The 15441-nt window shown below is 47.8% G+C and overlaps 7 protein-coding genes and 1 non-coding gene across 8 annotated transcripts; 6 read left to right on the top strand and 2 right to left on the bottom strand.

Annotated features, from left to right (window-relative positions):
* Positions 1-546: 546 nt before the first annotated feature.
* Positions 547-3387, bottom strand: I303_106859 (uncharacterized protein; the record flags this gene model as incomplete). The annotated part of the gene is made up of 15 exons (XM_018411758.1): positions 547-659; positions 777-933; positions 1014-1055; positions 1138-1188; positions 1268-1418; positions 1527-1672; positions 1759-1933; positions 2016-2213; positions 2278-2287; positions 2338-2378; positions 2441-2649; positions 2707-2801; positions 2880-3005; positions 3085-3104; positions 3173-3387. The coding sequence occupies 15 exons, from the start codon at positions 3385-3387 to the stop codon at positions 547-549; spliced, it is 1749 nt and encodes a 582-aa protein (XP_018258959.1).
* A 509-nt stretch (positions 3388-3896) lies between these two features.
* On the top strand, positions 3897-4215 carry I303_106860 (uncharacterized protein; the record flags this gene model as incomplete). Its single annotated transcript, XM_018411757.1, has 2 exons — positions 3897-3925; positions 3981-4215. 2 exons carry the CDS (start codon positions 3897-3899, stop codon positions 4213-4215), a joined length of 264 nt encoding a protein of 87 aa, XP_018258958.1.
* A 682-nt stretch (positions 4216-4897) lies between these two features.
* On the top strand, positions 4898-7427 carry I303_106861 (uncharacterized protein; the record flags this gene model as incomplete). Its single annotated transcript, XM_018411756.1, has 10 exons — positions 4898-5410; positions 5487-5705; positions 5767-5804; positions 5923-5994; positions 6048-6228; positions 6284-6476; positions 6564-6708; positions 6785-7045; positions 7107-7215; positions 7281-7427. The coding sequence occupies 10 exons, from the start codon at positions 4898-4900 to the stop codon at positions 7425-7427; spliced, it is 1878 nt and encodes a 625-aa protein (XP_018258957.1).
* A 500-nt stretch (positions 7428-7927) lies between these two features.
* On the top strand, positions 7928-9293 carry I303_106862 (uncharacterized protein; the record flags this gene model as incomplete). The annotated part of the gene is made up of 6 exons (XM_018411755.2): positions 7928-8098; positions 8189-8347; positions 8414-8618; positions 8707-8921; positions 9008-9093; positions 9173-9293. 6 exons carry the CDS (start codon positions 7928-7930, stop codon positions 9291-9293), a joined length of 957 nt encoding a protein of 318 aa, XP_018258956.2.
* Positions 9294-9508: 215 nt separating this feature from the next.
* Positions 9509-10299, bottom strand: I303_106863 (uncharacterized protein; the record flags this gene model as incomplete). Its single annotated transcript, XM_018411754.1, has 4 exons — positions 9509-9546; positions 9611-9754; positions 9811-9877; positions 9949-10299. The coding sequence occupies 4 exons, from the start codon at positions 10297-10299 to the stop codon at positions 9509-9511; spliced, it is 600 nt and encodes a 199-aa protein (XP_018258955.1).
* A 1160-nt stretch (positions 10300-11459) lies between these two features.
* Positions 11460-12765, top strand: I303_106864 (uncharacterized protein; the record flags this gene model as incomplete). Its single annotated transcript, XM_018411753.2, has 6 exons — positions 11460-11615; positions 11679-11858; positions 11929-12139; positions 12226-12428; positions 12498-12583; positions 12645-12765. The coding sequence occupies 6 exons, from the start codon at positions 11460-11462 to the stop codon at positions 12763-12765; spliced, it is 957 nt and encodes a 318-aa protein (XP_018258954.2).
* An 889-nt stretch (positions 12766-13654) lies between these two features.
* On the top strand, positions 13655-15090 carry I303_106865 (uncharacterized protein; the record flags this gene model as incomplete). Its single annotated transcript, XM_018411752.2, has 7 exons — positions 13655-13813; positions 13875-14051; positions 14155-14362; positions 14464-14663; positions 14739-14763; positions 14834-14894; positions 14976-15090. 7 exons carry the CDS (start codon positions 13655-13657, stop codon positions 15088-15090), a joined length of 945 nt encoding a protein of 314 aa, XP_018258953.2.
* A 199-nt stretch (positions 15091-15289) lies between these two features.
* I303_106866 lies at positions 15290-15378 on the top strand. The gene has a single exon. It is a non-coding gene; the product is annotated as a tRNA-Lys (tRNA).
* The last annotated feature ends 63 nt before the right edge of the window (positions 15379-15441 follow it).

The following is a 15441-nucleotide window of genomic DNA, read 5'->3' on the forward strand; positions in this document are numbered from 1 at the left end:
AAATCGAATGGATCCTCGAAAATCGCACCGTATCATGTGATAGCATCTCGAAATCATTGATCGCCCAGCCACAGGAAGGACAATGACATGGAAAGTATGAGAGGGTGCTTTAGAGGTCAAGGGCAAAACAAAGCCATATTGTACCATATTTTCCAATCGTGGGCATGTTCACTTTATCAGCATATACACATACGGAATTAGTCACGGGACCTCACACTACATCGTTTGGCCTTATGCATTGTATTTCGTGTTACACCTAAAATCTAATTCGTATGATGCGAGCACGTTTTCCGCAATCATTTTGCATGAGCGGGAGTAAGTGTAAGTGTAGGTGTAAGAGTATGGGTACAACATTGACTCTATCTTATAACCAAGAAAGGCTACATTGACTCCAAATATCAGTCTCGATATCAATCTCAACCTCAACCTTGACCCCAGCCCGCTTGACTTAAAATCCGCCCTTTACACAAGAAGGGTTCCACCCCGTCCCCCCAATTAAGCATAAGCATAAGCATACTAGCGCTGAATACTGTATGGTCGCAGGATCTATCCTAAGAACACTGTATCATCTATCTCTATTCCGAATTCCTCTTTAGCCATAGCCTCGAATTGCTTTTGCAGTTTATCTTCCCATCCTCCTTTCTCTTTCGGTAAGAAGCCTAATGCAAACAGAGAAAAAGGAAGAAAAACACATATATCCTGATAAGCTGCGCTGTCCTGTTTTGTTTCAAGGCATTCGTTGGATATTGGTTGGGACATAGACGCAATTCACTCACGCTGTTTTTGCAGAGTAAACCAGAATACCAAATCCACTATACCCAGTGTGACTCTAAATACGAACGCATCTAATCTATCTTTCAACCAAGTTGACATCCCAACAGATTTTATCGATCTTGACCCGGTCAACGAGTTCGTGTATCCAATTGAAGCCCACTACATACATTACATTCATTCAGTCAGTCCAGTTTATACTCTTTCAATATATCGATGTTGAGCATGTAGAAAGGACTCACCCTGGCAGTCAAGTTGACTCTTGATGAAGGGGAACCGAGTAACTAATCATTCTCGCACTCATCAGTATGATTTTTCCGATTCAAGATGGAAAGCAGTTCTCAAGGGCGAGTGAGTCAAACTCACCTGATTGTTAGCTTGCATCATCCGTTGACACCTCGTCAAGAAGATCAATTCCTACCATCGCAACCGACTTCGTCAACCATGTACACGAAATGAAAAACACGGTCTGGACACGAAGATGGGAGAGACTCACCCTCGGTATCAGCTGCTCATTCTCCAACATCTTCTTCATCCGTTCTTTCAGCTCCACTTGCTGCTCGTATTGGCTCTTTTCCGGAATTTTCTCTTTCTGCTTCTTGTTTTTATTCACTTGGAACGGTCGAAGAAGAATTGCCGATGCGAACCTACGCAAAGATCATCATGGAGATTGATCAGCATATGCTACGTGGTCATACGTGCCATGCGATATAGTGAAGGAAGAAAACGTGACTGTACGTTGACCTCAAACTTACATATTAGCGTCCAAGGCTATACCCCATTTCCGAGCTATAGTCTCTATCTTCGGCACGTCCAGCACGAATAACGATCGCCATAATGTACAATAGTCTTCCCTGAATTCACGAGGTAGGCTGATATATAGTCCATGATCTATCAATATCTTCATTTTTCAAAACAAAACAATATTAGCCTAAAATCCCATACGACGCAGACAAGAAAAACGTAGGAGGGAGCAGTTGGACCCACTATTTGCGGTTTACCTTTCTTAGTTGGATGCGGTCGTACTAGAATATTACCGGGATGAGGGTCGCAGTGTATGAAACCCCATGAAAAGGTCATAGCTGACATCGTTGATATAGCCAAATCCATCGTCTCTCTTAGGTCCAAATTCCACTTCTCCAACTGAGTTCGATCATTTAACCTATATCACCGACATAGCACTTTATGTGAGAGCCTGTGCTTACTCTCCGAGAGTGAGAATAGAGACGCAAAAGGCATCTCACCTGCACCCATCAACCCATTCCATCACCATGATCCGATCACTCTCTCTACACCCCTCCGCTTCACCGTACACCCGCGGCACATAAACATCATCTTTCAACTCAGGTGTTTGGGCTAAGAGCTCGGCACACCGTCGAGCGTTGTTCGCTTCGTTCTTGAAAGATGTCTCGAGGCGCATCTGGGAGGAAACGTACTTTGCGCTATAACACGGAGTCATCAGTGGTTATGACAGAGTCCCTCACATGAAGCAAGGCTTATACTCACACGAAGTACACTTCACGTGTCGTCAGCGATGATGACTACATATTTCGCAAGAACACTTACTGGGCATATCAAATAACTTCTCGCACGCCCACATCAACGACCTAGAACGATTTTATCAATAACTGGCAGACAGGTCGGCTGTGCACATACTGTCCGAACTCACCTATAACTGAACAAATCCCACTCCATCTGTTTCTCGATAGCCGGCTTCTGTACTTTCACAGCTACGACTTTGCCCTTTTGGCCTTCTCCGCCTTTATCTGATTTCAATGTCGCTTTGTGCACCTGAGCAATCGAGGCTGATGCCAATGGCTCCTCTGAGAACGTCTCGAAGATGTCTAGGGGACTCAGGGATAGGTCTTTTTGAAATACCTGTTTCATGCTATCAGCATCGCCGGAAGAGCTAGAAGAAATGTTACCTGTACTTACTCCTACAACCTCGTCGTGCGATACCGCCGGTGCTCTATCGAAGACATGTCCAAACGCCTCTCGATACGGCTTGGGCAGCAAAGCAGCTTGTAGGCCTGTATGAAGGGGAACAAATCAGCTGACGGATTTTCGTACAAGGGGATGCGTAGAAACCTGGAGCCGATAGTACTGACCCAGAGCTTGACCCAACTTGAGATATAACCCCTGATTCGTATCTATGACCCACTTCAACCTATTTGCTACCCGTTCATGCAATGCTTCGATCTGATCCGCCTTGGAAGGGGAGAAATTGATCTTGTCTGTGCAAATACAGTAGAACAAGGAATTATCAGCTAGATTCTATAGCGAAACCAAGCCAAGCCTGAAACGATGACTTACAATCGAGTGTACATAACAGCCTGCAGTATCACACGATCAAAATCATCTTAACTTAGCTGAGCTACTATGACATCGAACGTAGACTCACCCTATATAAGCTGTCCTCAGACTCCGCGTGACAGCACTAGCGTTGAACTGATTATCATAAGCCCACAGTCCAGCTACAGCTACACCCGTTAAAGCTCCCCTTCTGGCCCATTTCGCGCCTCTCGAACGAGTTTTCGGCAACGCCGTGGTCGAGTTGAAGCGTATACGAGTGCGTGTGGTCGGGTCTAGATGGGCTATCCTCGTCCTCGGCCTCATTATCGGTGCGCCGATGAAGCCGACAGGCTTTGAGCGAATCATCTCACGACGTAAAGGCTAGCCCTCAGTACGTCCAAAGATGCCTCGACGATAACAAGCAGACCCAAGTTGGAAAATGGAAGAACGGTGATATGCATTACCAACTTTCTGGGTAGAGATCGGCAAAAAGTTGATCAGCAAGTTATCTTGTGGACATTGCCGATGGGATCAAGGTCACTGACGTCAGCGCACTAGCGGCATAGCAGATCTCAAACAGCAAATACGTATACGATTCAATCCTAATGAGCGTGGTCTCGACTAGGTTCTGCAATTAGGAGATATCCCTTATCGCACATTTTGCCCCTCGGCTATAAGGTGAATCCCCCGCGGCCGACCGTGTGATAGCAAGTCTTGGCAATAACGTCGCCGCGACATCACCTTCTGCCCTCCCTTCAGAGAACACATAGCTACATCCAGTCAGACAAGAACACAGTGCAAGAAGTCTTTGTACCGATCAGAGCTAGGTAGGCATGGGGAATAAGCAGTCTACTGCATCGGAGTGAGTTGTTTAATGCCCGAAGGAGGAAATGTCGGCTGAATTGAAGTATGATCAGTCCATCAACACCCTCTCGACCACCTACAAAATCAAAGAAGGTCAAGCAGAAAGACTTCAAGATACTGAACGAGCATCGTCCGCCGGCATATACGACTGGCTCTCCGTACAACCACGGACTAGAGTCTCCTTCAGAAAGATTGCGCAGAGAACTGATAGAGATCGACGGGATGAGGGCGAACGTGCGAGCGAAGAAGGAGGGAGATGTGTTACCCCCGTATCAGGAGAAGAAGTAAAGTAAGTCGGCCTGCAAATTACACCTCGATTCGTCTGCATGAGCGGTTTGGACTGAGTCAGAAATAGTCAGACCGGATAACGGATGATCAAGAGCCTTTAAAGCTGAGATCAACTGATCAAAGATGTCCAACACTAGCCCACCCTTCCTGCTATGTACAGGTTGAAGTGATAGGTCATAATGATTGACTCGTTGTACTGTCCATGTATCATGCATTGTATCTGTCTCTATCGGACCGGTTCTCCGCGCAAATTCCAAGCTTGAGCCTTGAAGCGCAACGCGTACCTCGGCAAAGTCCTCCGCTGTCCACCTATTATGGAATTAGCAGATAAGCAGTAGCTCAGCAGGCATGTGTCCTCGTGATCTTCCTCTACACTTTCTTCGAATCGTTTCGGAACATAGGGTACGAGGGGGAAGGAGAGAGACCTGGGAGGATGCCGATTATCGGTCTCCACCGAGCCGAGGGCAAACTATTCAGGGTATCACGATCCGAAAAGTTGTCAGTTGTAACCCCTCTAGTTTTGACTTCGCTTCAAAGATAATGACAATCGACTCGGACGTATATACTTCTACTTCCAACTGTAATTCACCTGCACTCGCCAGATACAAAATGTGTATACAGACTACATGCTGAATCACCATAGTCATCCTATTCACAAGCTCGACTCTCCGGTCAAAGCAAGATGATCGAGTCTAAAGAGTATGCCGACCCCGAAAAGGGGGATAATCATAGCTCCTCAACGGCCGCAGAGTCGGTCACCGAGAAAGAAAGGACTCAAGCGCCAGAATCACCTCTACGACCTCCTTATCGGAGCAAATACTTACATCCAGTAGAATCTCCCTCGATATCAATATCAGATTCAGAGCGTCATGATACCTTCGATCCCACTTTACCCACTCCTACGACCACCGCATCCCGTCCGAGGGCTTACTCTAGAACGCAGACGAAATCGCCTCATGTCGGCTCAAACAGCCAGGCTTATCAGGCTGGCGGGGATTTATCAAGGATAGCAAGTGGATTATCCAGGATGTCCTCTAGACAAGCAAACCAGCTGGAGAGCGATCTGAGGCGACATATTTCGATACATGGTAAAAGGAGGCATTCGGAGGGGATAATGGAGGATCGAGCGGTGGTGGATCTGGGCAATGGGGAAGAGGAAGTTATGATTGTGGATTGGATACCGGATGATCCTGATGTAAGCATTTCTTCCCGCTCTTACTCTCGGCAACAATTGGACTGATGGTCAGCTGTACTGATGCATCTGGTTGTAGAACCCGTTCAATTGGCCTACTCCGCGGAAATACGCTATCCTCCTCACTTGCGTCTTCATCACTTTCACAGGAGCTGCCTCGCTAGTATCCGTCGGAATCTTGTCCACATGGGGACCAGAGTATTTCGATGTGTCAAGAGAGGTCTTCTTGCTGCAATTGACACTGCCTATGTTGGCCATTGCCTTTACGCCTATGGTTCTAGCTCCGCTGAGTGAACTGGTGAGTTGTCGTTTTCCTCATACGGGATAAGATAGCCTTGTAGCTGACACGTCGTTCATAGATCGGTAGGAATATGATATACCAAGTGACTTCAATCATGTATGTGCTTTCATCAGATCCTATCCCTTTACCCCTCCTGTCCAGCCGACTTCCTTCCACGCTACTTCGCATATCTCCACCCGTTTAATTGTATCTGGTCTGACATGCAATATCACAGCAACCTCTTGCTCTTCATACCTCAATGCTTGTCAAAGAACCACAACGGGGTCCTTGCTGCCCGTTTCTTCCAGTAGGTCCAGCTAAGTGTATTGCGCATGGGAGCTAGCTGACGACAGAGATTAGGGGAATGGCAATGTCGGTCGGCAACTCGATGGTCGGTGGCACAGTGGCCGACTGCTTTTACCCTCGTCAACGCGGGATCGCCATGGGGGTTTTCAGCGTAATGATCTTCTGTGCTCAAGGGAGCGGTATACCTGCAATAGGCTGGATAGGCCAGAATCTAGGAATGAGGTGGTCCTACATCGTGCGTTCTCCTTAGCCTGCTTACACGTACAAGGTTGTTCTGACAAGCGGTATAGATCCAGACAGTCGCAGCAGCGCTCAATGTCATTCTCAACGCCATCTTTCTGCGCGAAACTCGAGCGGATGTGCTGCTTTCTCGGAGAGCGAAGAAGCTCACCAAGAAGACCGGGAAGAAGCACCTTTGTGCCGCTGATTTGCAAAAGAGCAGTTTCTTCACTATGATGCGGATCTCTCTCATCAGACCTTTTCGTACGTCCTACTTCCTCTCTCTTGGTTTCGAATCGTACGCATCTCACATTGACACTGACTTGTGATTTCCTTTATTCGAACACGTAGAATACCTCATAACAGAACCAATCGTCACTGCTTTATCAGCTTGGATAGGTTTCGCCTGGTCATGTGTTTTCATATTCGGCTCATCGGTCATTTTGGTGTTTGAAGCATATGGATTCAACCCAGCCCAAGCAGCAAGTTTTGAAGTGTGAGCTTTATCCCTTCCCCCGTTCTCCCGCTGAAGTAAGTAGGACTGGAGCTCATTCGTGGATTTGTGGATACAGGACGTTGGCAATAGCAGCCTTCATAGGCTTCGCATGTCAATTTCACCAGGATCACCTTTATCGAAAAGCAGCCTTGAGGAACAACGGCAAAGCACCGCCTGAAGCACGATTATATTGGGCAGCGTACGGTGGACTCATGTTCCCCTTGTTCTGCTTCGTATACGCTTGGACCGCGAGAGCAGGTGTTGTACATTGGGCTGTGCCTGCTGTCTGTCTGGTCGGATGTTATACAGGGATCTTTATGATGTACACTGGTGTATTGTAAGTGTTTAAGCATCAAAACCTATAGAAGATGCTCGTAACGCTGATGAACGATGAATAGTACCTATCTTGCGGACGCGTATGAGATTTACTCATCCTCTGCTCAAGCTTCTCAAAGTTTCGTGCGGAATCTGTTTTCGGGATTGTTTCCCTTGTTCTCGCGGCAAATGGTCAGTCATGTCACCCTAATTACCATCGAGACGAGATGGAAGGCTAATACGTCAGATGCGTTTAGTATCGAGGAATGGGATATCAATACGCTTCGACACTTGTAGCTGCTATAGCATTGGTCTTAGCTGCTGCGCCGTTTCTGTTGATCATGTACGGAAAGCAGTTGAGGAAACGGAGTAAAGTTTGTAGCACGCTGTATAAGGAGGATTAGTATGATAACTTGTCATGATCTTGCAATCCCATAATTTGGATTAGAAATTTGACTCATCTTGTTTACTTGCATCTTACGCCTGGCTACACGACAAGGAACATCCAAACAAAAACAGGTACCCTCCCGCCCATAAGGGAATACAGGAATATTGATTGGAAGTACATAAACAAACAGCTAATTAAGCTTTTCGTATCTTTTGTTTAGTCCCTGAGTGATGGTCGGTGCCTGTGGATGGTATGTCACGTCTGACGATCACCTTGCTGATTTCCTATTTCTTGGCAACGGGGTTGCTGTTTTTACGTTTCGCTCCATCCGGCCGTTGTTCATGTTGTTTATGTCCTCCTTCATCGGACCCTAGGTGATACGATCCGTACGATCCGCATATATGAGCATACCATGATGGAGTCTCCTTACGATGGGCCTCCATCATATTCGACTGCGACTCATCACTTCTTCGGACATTTGTATTCCACCAGTCGCCATAGAACGTATTGAGCAGAATGTCGAGATTATACCTAGCAGGTTTCGCTTCTGTAGCTCTCTTGAGCTATGTAAGGGCAGGAGCGTTCGAAGATCAATATGGAACTTTCGTCTCTTGTATGGCCAGTGCTTGGTCCAATGAAGACTCAGTTACCATCGCTACCAATCCTACCAGCGCTGAAGGGTGTTCTGTGAGTCGCTTTCCGCTGAACGATAAGGTGGACTAAATAAAATCCATCAATTTACAAGGGAAGTAAGCTGACATCGACCTTGACTGGTAGCAAGAATGTTACTACTACCCCGACCAAACGTACATGTGGTCATATTACCTGTGGGGTACGGGCGCCTGCATGTGTTCAAACACTTATGAGCCTTTGGAAAATACCGTCACTGCGGCTGGACGGAATTTCCAGCGAACATGCGAAGACGCCGACTACGAAGTGAGTCCCCGACCATTCGCCCTTCCATAGGTTCTGTTCACACTGAGCGGTGAACTTTGTGCGCAGGTATGGGTCACAGCGAGTACATGGAGCACGAATGCATGTTACACGCGACAAGAAGACCCAGAGGCGGAATCCCTCTTGACGCCCAAAGGCCAAGTCGACGATCCGGAAGTATGTTTGACAGAATGTACAGGATACGAGTACGCTAGTACTTTAGTAACGGGAGATTCGGATGAAGCTACTATGAATTGTTGGTGTGGACCTGCTGGTGAGCAACCGGTATCCGTGTGCTTCGGCTTCGGCTTTGGGTGAAAGAATAGTGCTGATTCATCGGATTTGCGATGTCTGGACAATAGAGGGGTACTATGGCGCACAAGAGCACGAAACCGAATGTGGGGTCGGCTACTATACAACTTACCAGCATCTAGTCAACACCGTCGTGGGATCAGGGTTCGCTAAGAGGCAGCTACACTTGAAAGAGCGTTTGATAAGGCAAAGAGGTCGAAAGAGAGCTTTGTGTCCCGGCGGTCTGACGGCGTGTACGATTGCTGGAGTAGCTGAATCTTTCGAAGTCAGTGTGATTCCTACTCAAGACTAACAAGGTATACGAATGGAACATTGTGCACCGGTAGACTGACGCCTGTACAAAATTTGCAGTGCATCGATACCACCTCAGAACTGGAATCATGTGGTGGATGTGTGACATCAGCATTCAATGATCCATCGGCCAGTCTAGGTTTAGAGTGAGTCAAGTTCAGCAAGAAGCCTCATTCGCCATCTCGCTGCAAATTACTTGTGATTGATCCGATGTTTGGACGATAGCTGCACGAGCTTACCGGGGGTCCGACGTGGCGGTGTAACTTGCTCAAACTCAAGGTGTAATGCTTTTGCCTGTAAGGAGGGCTGGACTCTAGCTCGGAACGGGACTTGTATCTCAGAATGACCGATCCGACCGTTGTTTGTGATACATTATAGATTGGTGGTTTTGGCGATTTTTCCGGTTTGCTCGCATGCAACTTTGCTCTTGGTGAATACGAGCGCGAAACGATGCCTGTTGTCCAAAAAGATGACATGCATGCAATGCGAAAACGCCCAAATCCCGAAACTTCCAAAAATAATGACAAAATGTACAATGCGCACAGCCCCGTCTCGAACTACTTAATCCCTACAACACACCTCGTCCATTTCCTCTGGGACTATCATTATCGCGTCTGATCAGCTTTTTGTGCGATTCAAAGTACCAAATCATACCTGACTTACCTATCTCCCCCCAAGCGGCACATCCTCCAACAAGGTTCAACACATCATCTTCATTGCCAGTTTCCACAAACTCCCATTTCTCGTATTTGATACCCTTCAACCAACACCTGTATGCGTCATCGTCGAAGTATATACCTCCACAAGCTATTCCCAGATCTATCAGTGCTACACTCATCAACTGAAAGTGACAGAGCACTCACAGTTACCGTAGGCGTTGCACAGGTTTATACAATTAGATCTCGGAGAAACCGGAACAGCACCGCTCAACTACAGACACAATACGAGCGCAATCAGCATCACTGCGCAAAGAGGTCAGATTGCGCATGTCGAAAGCTTACATCGTCTCCGATCAATCTCCATCCTGTATATCTTGCAAACCCAGACCTGTCTTCTTTCTTACTTCCGCACAAAGGGTATTTGGAAGCCGTCTTGACCCCGCCTTTCGATTTCGCTACATAATATGCCTCTTCCGCTACAAGCGCGTCCGACGAAGGGTCGAAATCTTCGACATCATCATAGTCGTACTCGACCTCTTCCGTTAGGGTGAGGAGAGCTGCAGCTGGCTCTGACTTGAAGTATGACGTGAATTTGCTGAGAAGGGATCTTTCGCTTTTCGCATTTGGTTGACTGGTCGGAAGTGCCAAGATCGCAGGCAGGACTAGCAGTAAGGTGAATATCAGGAATCTCATATTCGGGGTCACAGTCTACACGATGGATGTTGATTGAGTGAGCGAGGTTAGGTCTATTACTGAGTGATTGACAGACCAGAAGACGATGTATCAAACTTCAGAATCTATTATCAATAACGATGCAACTTATCACTGCAGGTGTCATTTTCTTCCAGCAAACATGGTCGGAGAATGTCCATCCTTTCCTTTCATACATGGCCGGGACGAACGGATCGGTGGATCTCGAGACGCGTTCCTTGCCCCGCATAACCCATAAGCACAACACGACACGAACATTGGAATTCCGACCGTTGTTATCGCTAGATCGGCTCCGCGTTCCGATAGTTGCATTTGGGTTGGAATTGGAATGTTTCTCCGTCGTGTCTCTAGTCCATTGGTAAGTACGATGCCGGGATTTACAGTTCTTATACTTTGGTATGTACCAGTTTGTTTGCCCAGCAAAACGCATCGGATGGGCAAGATTTGGAGGGTGAAAAAGACGATCAGGCACAGGCAGCTCATTTAAACGCGAAAAAACGCTTTTGCTGTTCTTTTGGCTTTTCGGCTTTTGGCGATCAACTCACGTGTTTGTCCAGCGTTTGTTTACTTATATACCGGTAAGCGTTTTATGCGGAGGTGTTCTTGTTGACTGCATACTCTCTGAGTAATCGACGGATTCCAGCAAGCAAGAAAGCAAGGCACCAACATCTGTTACACACAGCGAAGGTGAAGACTTCAGTATTCTATCATTTGGTTCGCTGACATCGACTGACGATGCAACCCTAGCGCTCGCATACGATATAGCAGGTTCCCTCTCAGCCCCATGAACCTAGTCAAGACTGCGGATCAACCGACAGACATATTTGCCATGATGTTTTGCTGACCAAAGCCCCATCAGCCGTGCCGACGAAACGTCCCTTCGAACCATCCGCTCCTGGCACCAAGTCCGCTCCATGCTTGGAACTTGGACATGGCATAAGAATGTATTGCATGCTTGGAGTCAACAAACAAGGCTACTGATGGGATGACCTGCCAGACACACCTTCAGTCATCGAAGTAAATACAAAGACTCGGGAGGATGCAACTCAGATTTTCGCCTTTTGAAATCCTTGTTATTCCTTCCATCTAGAGACTTCAATTTGTTCACTAACACGGCCAACTCGTCATACACGCTCTTTGCGATGTTCGCTCTCATCGCCCCCGCCATTCTGACCTTGCTCGTCAGCTGCCGAACAGCTGCTGCTGCCCCCAGCCCCGTTTTTGTAGGATGTATCAGCACCTATACCCCAGGTGCCTTCGTATCCGATTTCACACAGACGTCTGCGTACAACTGTGCTGTAAGTACATTTAATCCTGCTTGGTCGTTCATCGGTCAGAGGCATCGCTGACGGAATTTCTAGGTCTACTGCAACAACCGGCTAGATGGGCCTTACACATACTCCGGATATGTTCCGCAGTATCAGACAGGTTCCACGACAGTCCAGCTCTGTGCGTGCTCAAACGAAGCTCCTGACGCTCAAGACTACGCTGTCTCCCCCGAGTCTGACGGGTCGGCGGTCTGCGCTGATAACCAGGCGAATGTGCGTACCTCCCAGCCGACGAAGAATGTAGCTAGCGTATTTTACAACTCGCTGACTCGTAAATTTTCAGGTCATGGCTACGGACTCCTCATACACCTTCAACACTTGCGTAAACACCAACGCTTTGTGGCCACCTGCGGATGCTTTCCCCGAAGACGCCTATCGTGCGGGTCTGCTTGACACCCCGGAGGAATGCTTAGCCACCTGCAAGCAGTATCCTGTGGCTGCGATCCAGCCTGACACCATCAAGAACCAGTACAATTGTTTCTGCGGTTCTGATAGTGAGTGGACATACCACAAGAGGACTGATGATCAAACTCTCGCGTCCCTGTGTTACAGCGGTTCAGCAGCTTATGTGATCGTACAGCGTCATTCACATACACGTCAACGGGTGCTTGTCAAGAATACCAGTATTTCACGTATCAGCATACCGCGAACACGGCGGTGTCCTCTCAATTCGCCAAGAGGCAATTGAAGGAGAGAATGCTCAGACTTCAAGGCGACAAACATGCTTTGTGCCCTGGAGGACTCACCGCTTGCAAAGTTTCCGGTGCTGAAGATTCTTTCGAGGTGAGCTCTCTTCTCCTTGTCAGAGGGTCTGACTATGTTGAACCTATTCTGACACAACGAGCTTGGCAGTGCATCGACACCTCCTCTGAACTGGAGTCTTGCGGTGGATGCGCGCATGGAGCTTTCAATGCTAATCAGACAAGTTTCGGTTTCGAGTGAGCTCACCCTGATTGCTCTGCATCGGTCCCCTCTTATGCTGACTATGCCCTACCTCAGTTGCACTCGACTTGAGGGAGTTGCTGCAGGAGCGGTAACCTGTTCTCGGGGCAAATGTGAATCATACAAGTGTCTTCCAGAATTCAGATTGGCTGCCAACGGCACCTGCATTGCTGCGTAATTTATATCAAACATTTCAATCGATATCTCTCTCCTCGCCGGACACTTCTTTTTTTAACTTTTGGATGCATTGGATGACCTGAACAGATCGTGCACTGATATTCATTTCTTTATTTTTGGTGAGCGCTTGGGTGCTCATCAATTTCTTGACAAAGCAATGAACGGCTTCAGTCTGCTCTTCACGGTGATGTGATGTGATGTGGGACCGTTCGTACTTGCTCGATCATGGTTTTTAAATTGACGTTCAGTGTTGCTCTTTGTGCCTTGTGTGCAAATTCCGTTTCATACTTTCATAAGTGTTCGGTAACTTGAGATTCCAGCCAAACAAGTCTGATGAAACCCTGTGCGTGCAGATCTCAGGATACTACCCTCTGACGAGGTATGTCACCATGCCTCTCGATACCGTTATTTTGGGTTAATTAACCCTTGCACGCCCATGCAAATCCTGCACAACCTTAATTAGGTGTACGTACATCACTATGATCTGCCGATGGAACAGACGTCAAGCTTAACGCCTGCATGGCGGTGCTCCGACCGTACATAACTCACAACGCTCTGAACTGCTAAGTTATCTTGTCTTTCTGGCAACCGTGCCAACAGATGATCTACTGATCGGTGCGGCGGGGTATGTCATGTCGATCTGCTGATCGGATGATCGACCGGATGATGCCAAAGTCTGAGGCCCAGTACGATATCGTCTGTTTGTTTACCTTTTTCTCCACAGACCATAGGTGCAACATCTCCAAAGCAGCTAAGGAGTCCTCACACGGATATATATCGATGAATATATCTTTGAACTCCGCCCTGCTGTTCTTGTTTTTCCATCAACCTTTCCTCCACTACATGTCTGGGTTCTCCTTTCGTTACTAACTATCAGTCACTCATTTAACATGTTCTCTTTTTCCCTCTCGACAGTCTTTGCTACACTCGCTTTCGTCGGCTCAGCTAGAGCAGCAGTGAATAACATCTATGTCGGATGTGCTACCACGACTCCAAGCGATGCCGTCTCCCTCGGAGACCCCGACATCGTTTATCCGGCCGACTGCGCTGTGAGTACTGTATCATCTATCGCTGAGATGATTCATCGCTGACCAACGGCCTGCTCCACAGGTCGCATGCTATTCAAGCAAAGACGGACCCTTTATGTACAGCTTCTTCCAAGCGGACCAGCCAGGTAGAAAGCGTCAAGCGATGTCTACCTGCAAATGCAGTAACACAGCATTAACAGCCGATACATACACCAACTCGGTACTTCAGGATGGTACCTGTCAAAGTTACTCTTGGAGTGTGAGTCCGCAGAGCTCCTTCTGTCGTTCCTTCGGTGTTCCTCAAGGACGCTTAACTCCCGGAAAGAATGGATTTGCTAAGTTGCGCCGATTTGATCGTGCAGACCTTCATTACATCCTCATCATACAATTTCCAAGCATGCTACGCCAATATCGGTACTCAAGAGGGTGCTCCAGACGGTGTATATCTCGCTCCAGACGTCAATACTCCCGAGGACTGCTTGAAGACCTGCTCGTCATACCAAGTAGCTTCCTTCCAACCAGGAACCCCTATGTCGGAAACCCAATACACTTGCACATGCGGTCCTTCCTGTGAGTATTGACTTAGAGCCATCGGGCAAATTCCGCCGAGGCTCGGACTGCGCTTATAGACGAAGTGAAGCTAATTGACGAATGATTGTTGTCTGTCAAAGCCGCGTTCGAGTATACCGACCAAGAAGTTTGCGGTACAGGAGCCCGTTTCGTCTACACCCATACCGCTAATAGCGGTACCTCCGAGTTCGCGCGACGTCAACTCAAAGAAAGGTTGGTGAGAAGTAGAAATGGTAGGAGAGCTTTATGTCCTACTGGTCAAACCGCTTGCAACGTTCAAGGCTTGGCCGATTCTTTTGAAGTGAGTACAGCGAGTGATTCTCAATAACCGCTTTCTTTGGCTTCCACTCAGGAGCTGACGGTCGTTTGCCTACAGTGTATCGACACAACTCAAGAGCTCGGTGAGTCTTGCACACAATTTTTACGGATGTTTTGTCTTTCAATGCATGCTGACTCGAATATCTGCTCCAGAATCGTGCGGGGGTTGCCTTTTCGGTGAATTCAACAGAAGACACGCCATGGCCGGCCAAGAGTGAGTCGATAGTGGAGAAGCACCCTGCGCTTGATACCACCGTTTAAGTGACTGACTCCGATAATCCATGATCTTGATTAGCTGCTCTGCCCTTCCTGGTATCGCCCGCGGAGGGGTAACGTGCTCTGACGGAGCTTGTCAAGCCTTCAGCTGTAAAGCCGGGTGGAAGCTCGAGAACGGTCAGTGTGTGATGTAGATCGAACGGCCACCTTGTTACTGTCTACACCGCAGTCTCGGCTGGATGTATATACCCTGCATGTATCTCTCTGGTGTGCTTGCTGTATCAACGCAGCAATGTCGTTGTGTTGAAGTAAAAAGCGGCCTGATGACCGTTCGACGTTCTCATTTATGCCTAATATGACGCACACAAGATTTTGGCTTTTACAAAATCGCCAGCTTTCGTGGCCCAATGGTTAAGGCTCCCGACTCTTACCGATTTCGGTTGATCGGGCGATTGCGGGTTCGATACCCGCCGAGAGCTTCACAACGTGAAACTAGGGAAAGCGCATAAATTTTTGCATTTTTTGCACTACCAGCGCGCCACTCA

This window comes from Kwoniella dejecticola, chromosome 8, assembly GCF_000512565.2.
Source record: "Kwoniella dejecticola CBS 10117 chromosome 8, complete sequence".
Lineage (NCBI taxonomy): Eukaryota > Fungi > Basidiomycota > Tremellomycetes > Tremellales > Cryptococcaceae > Kwoniella > Kwoniella dejecticola.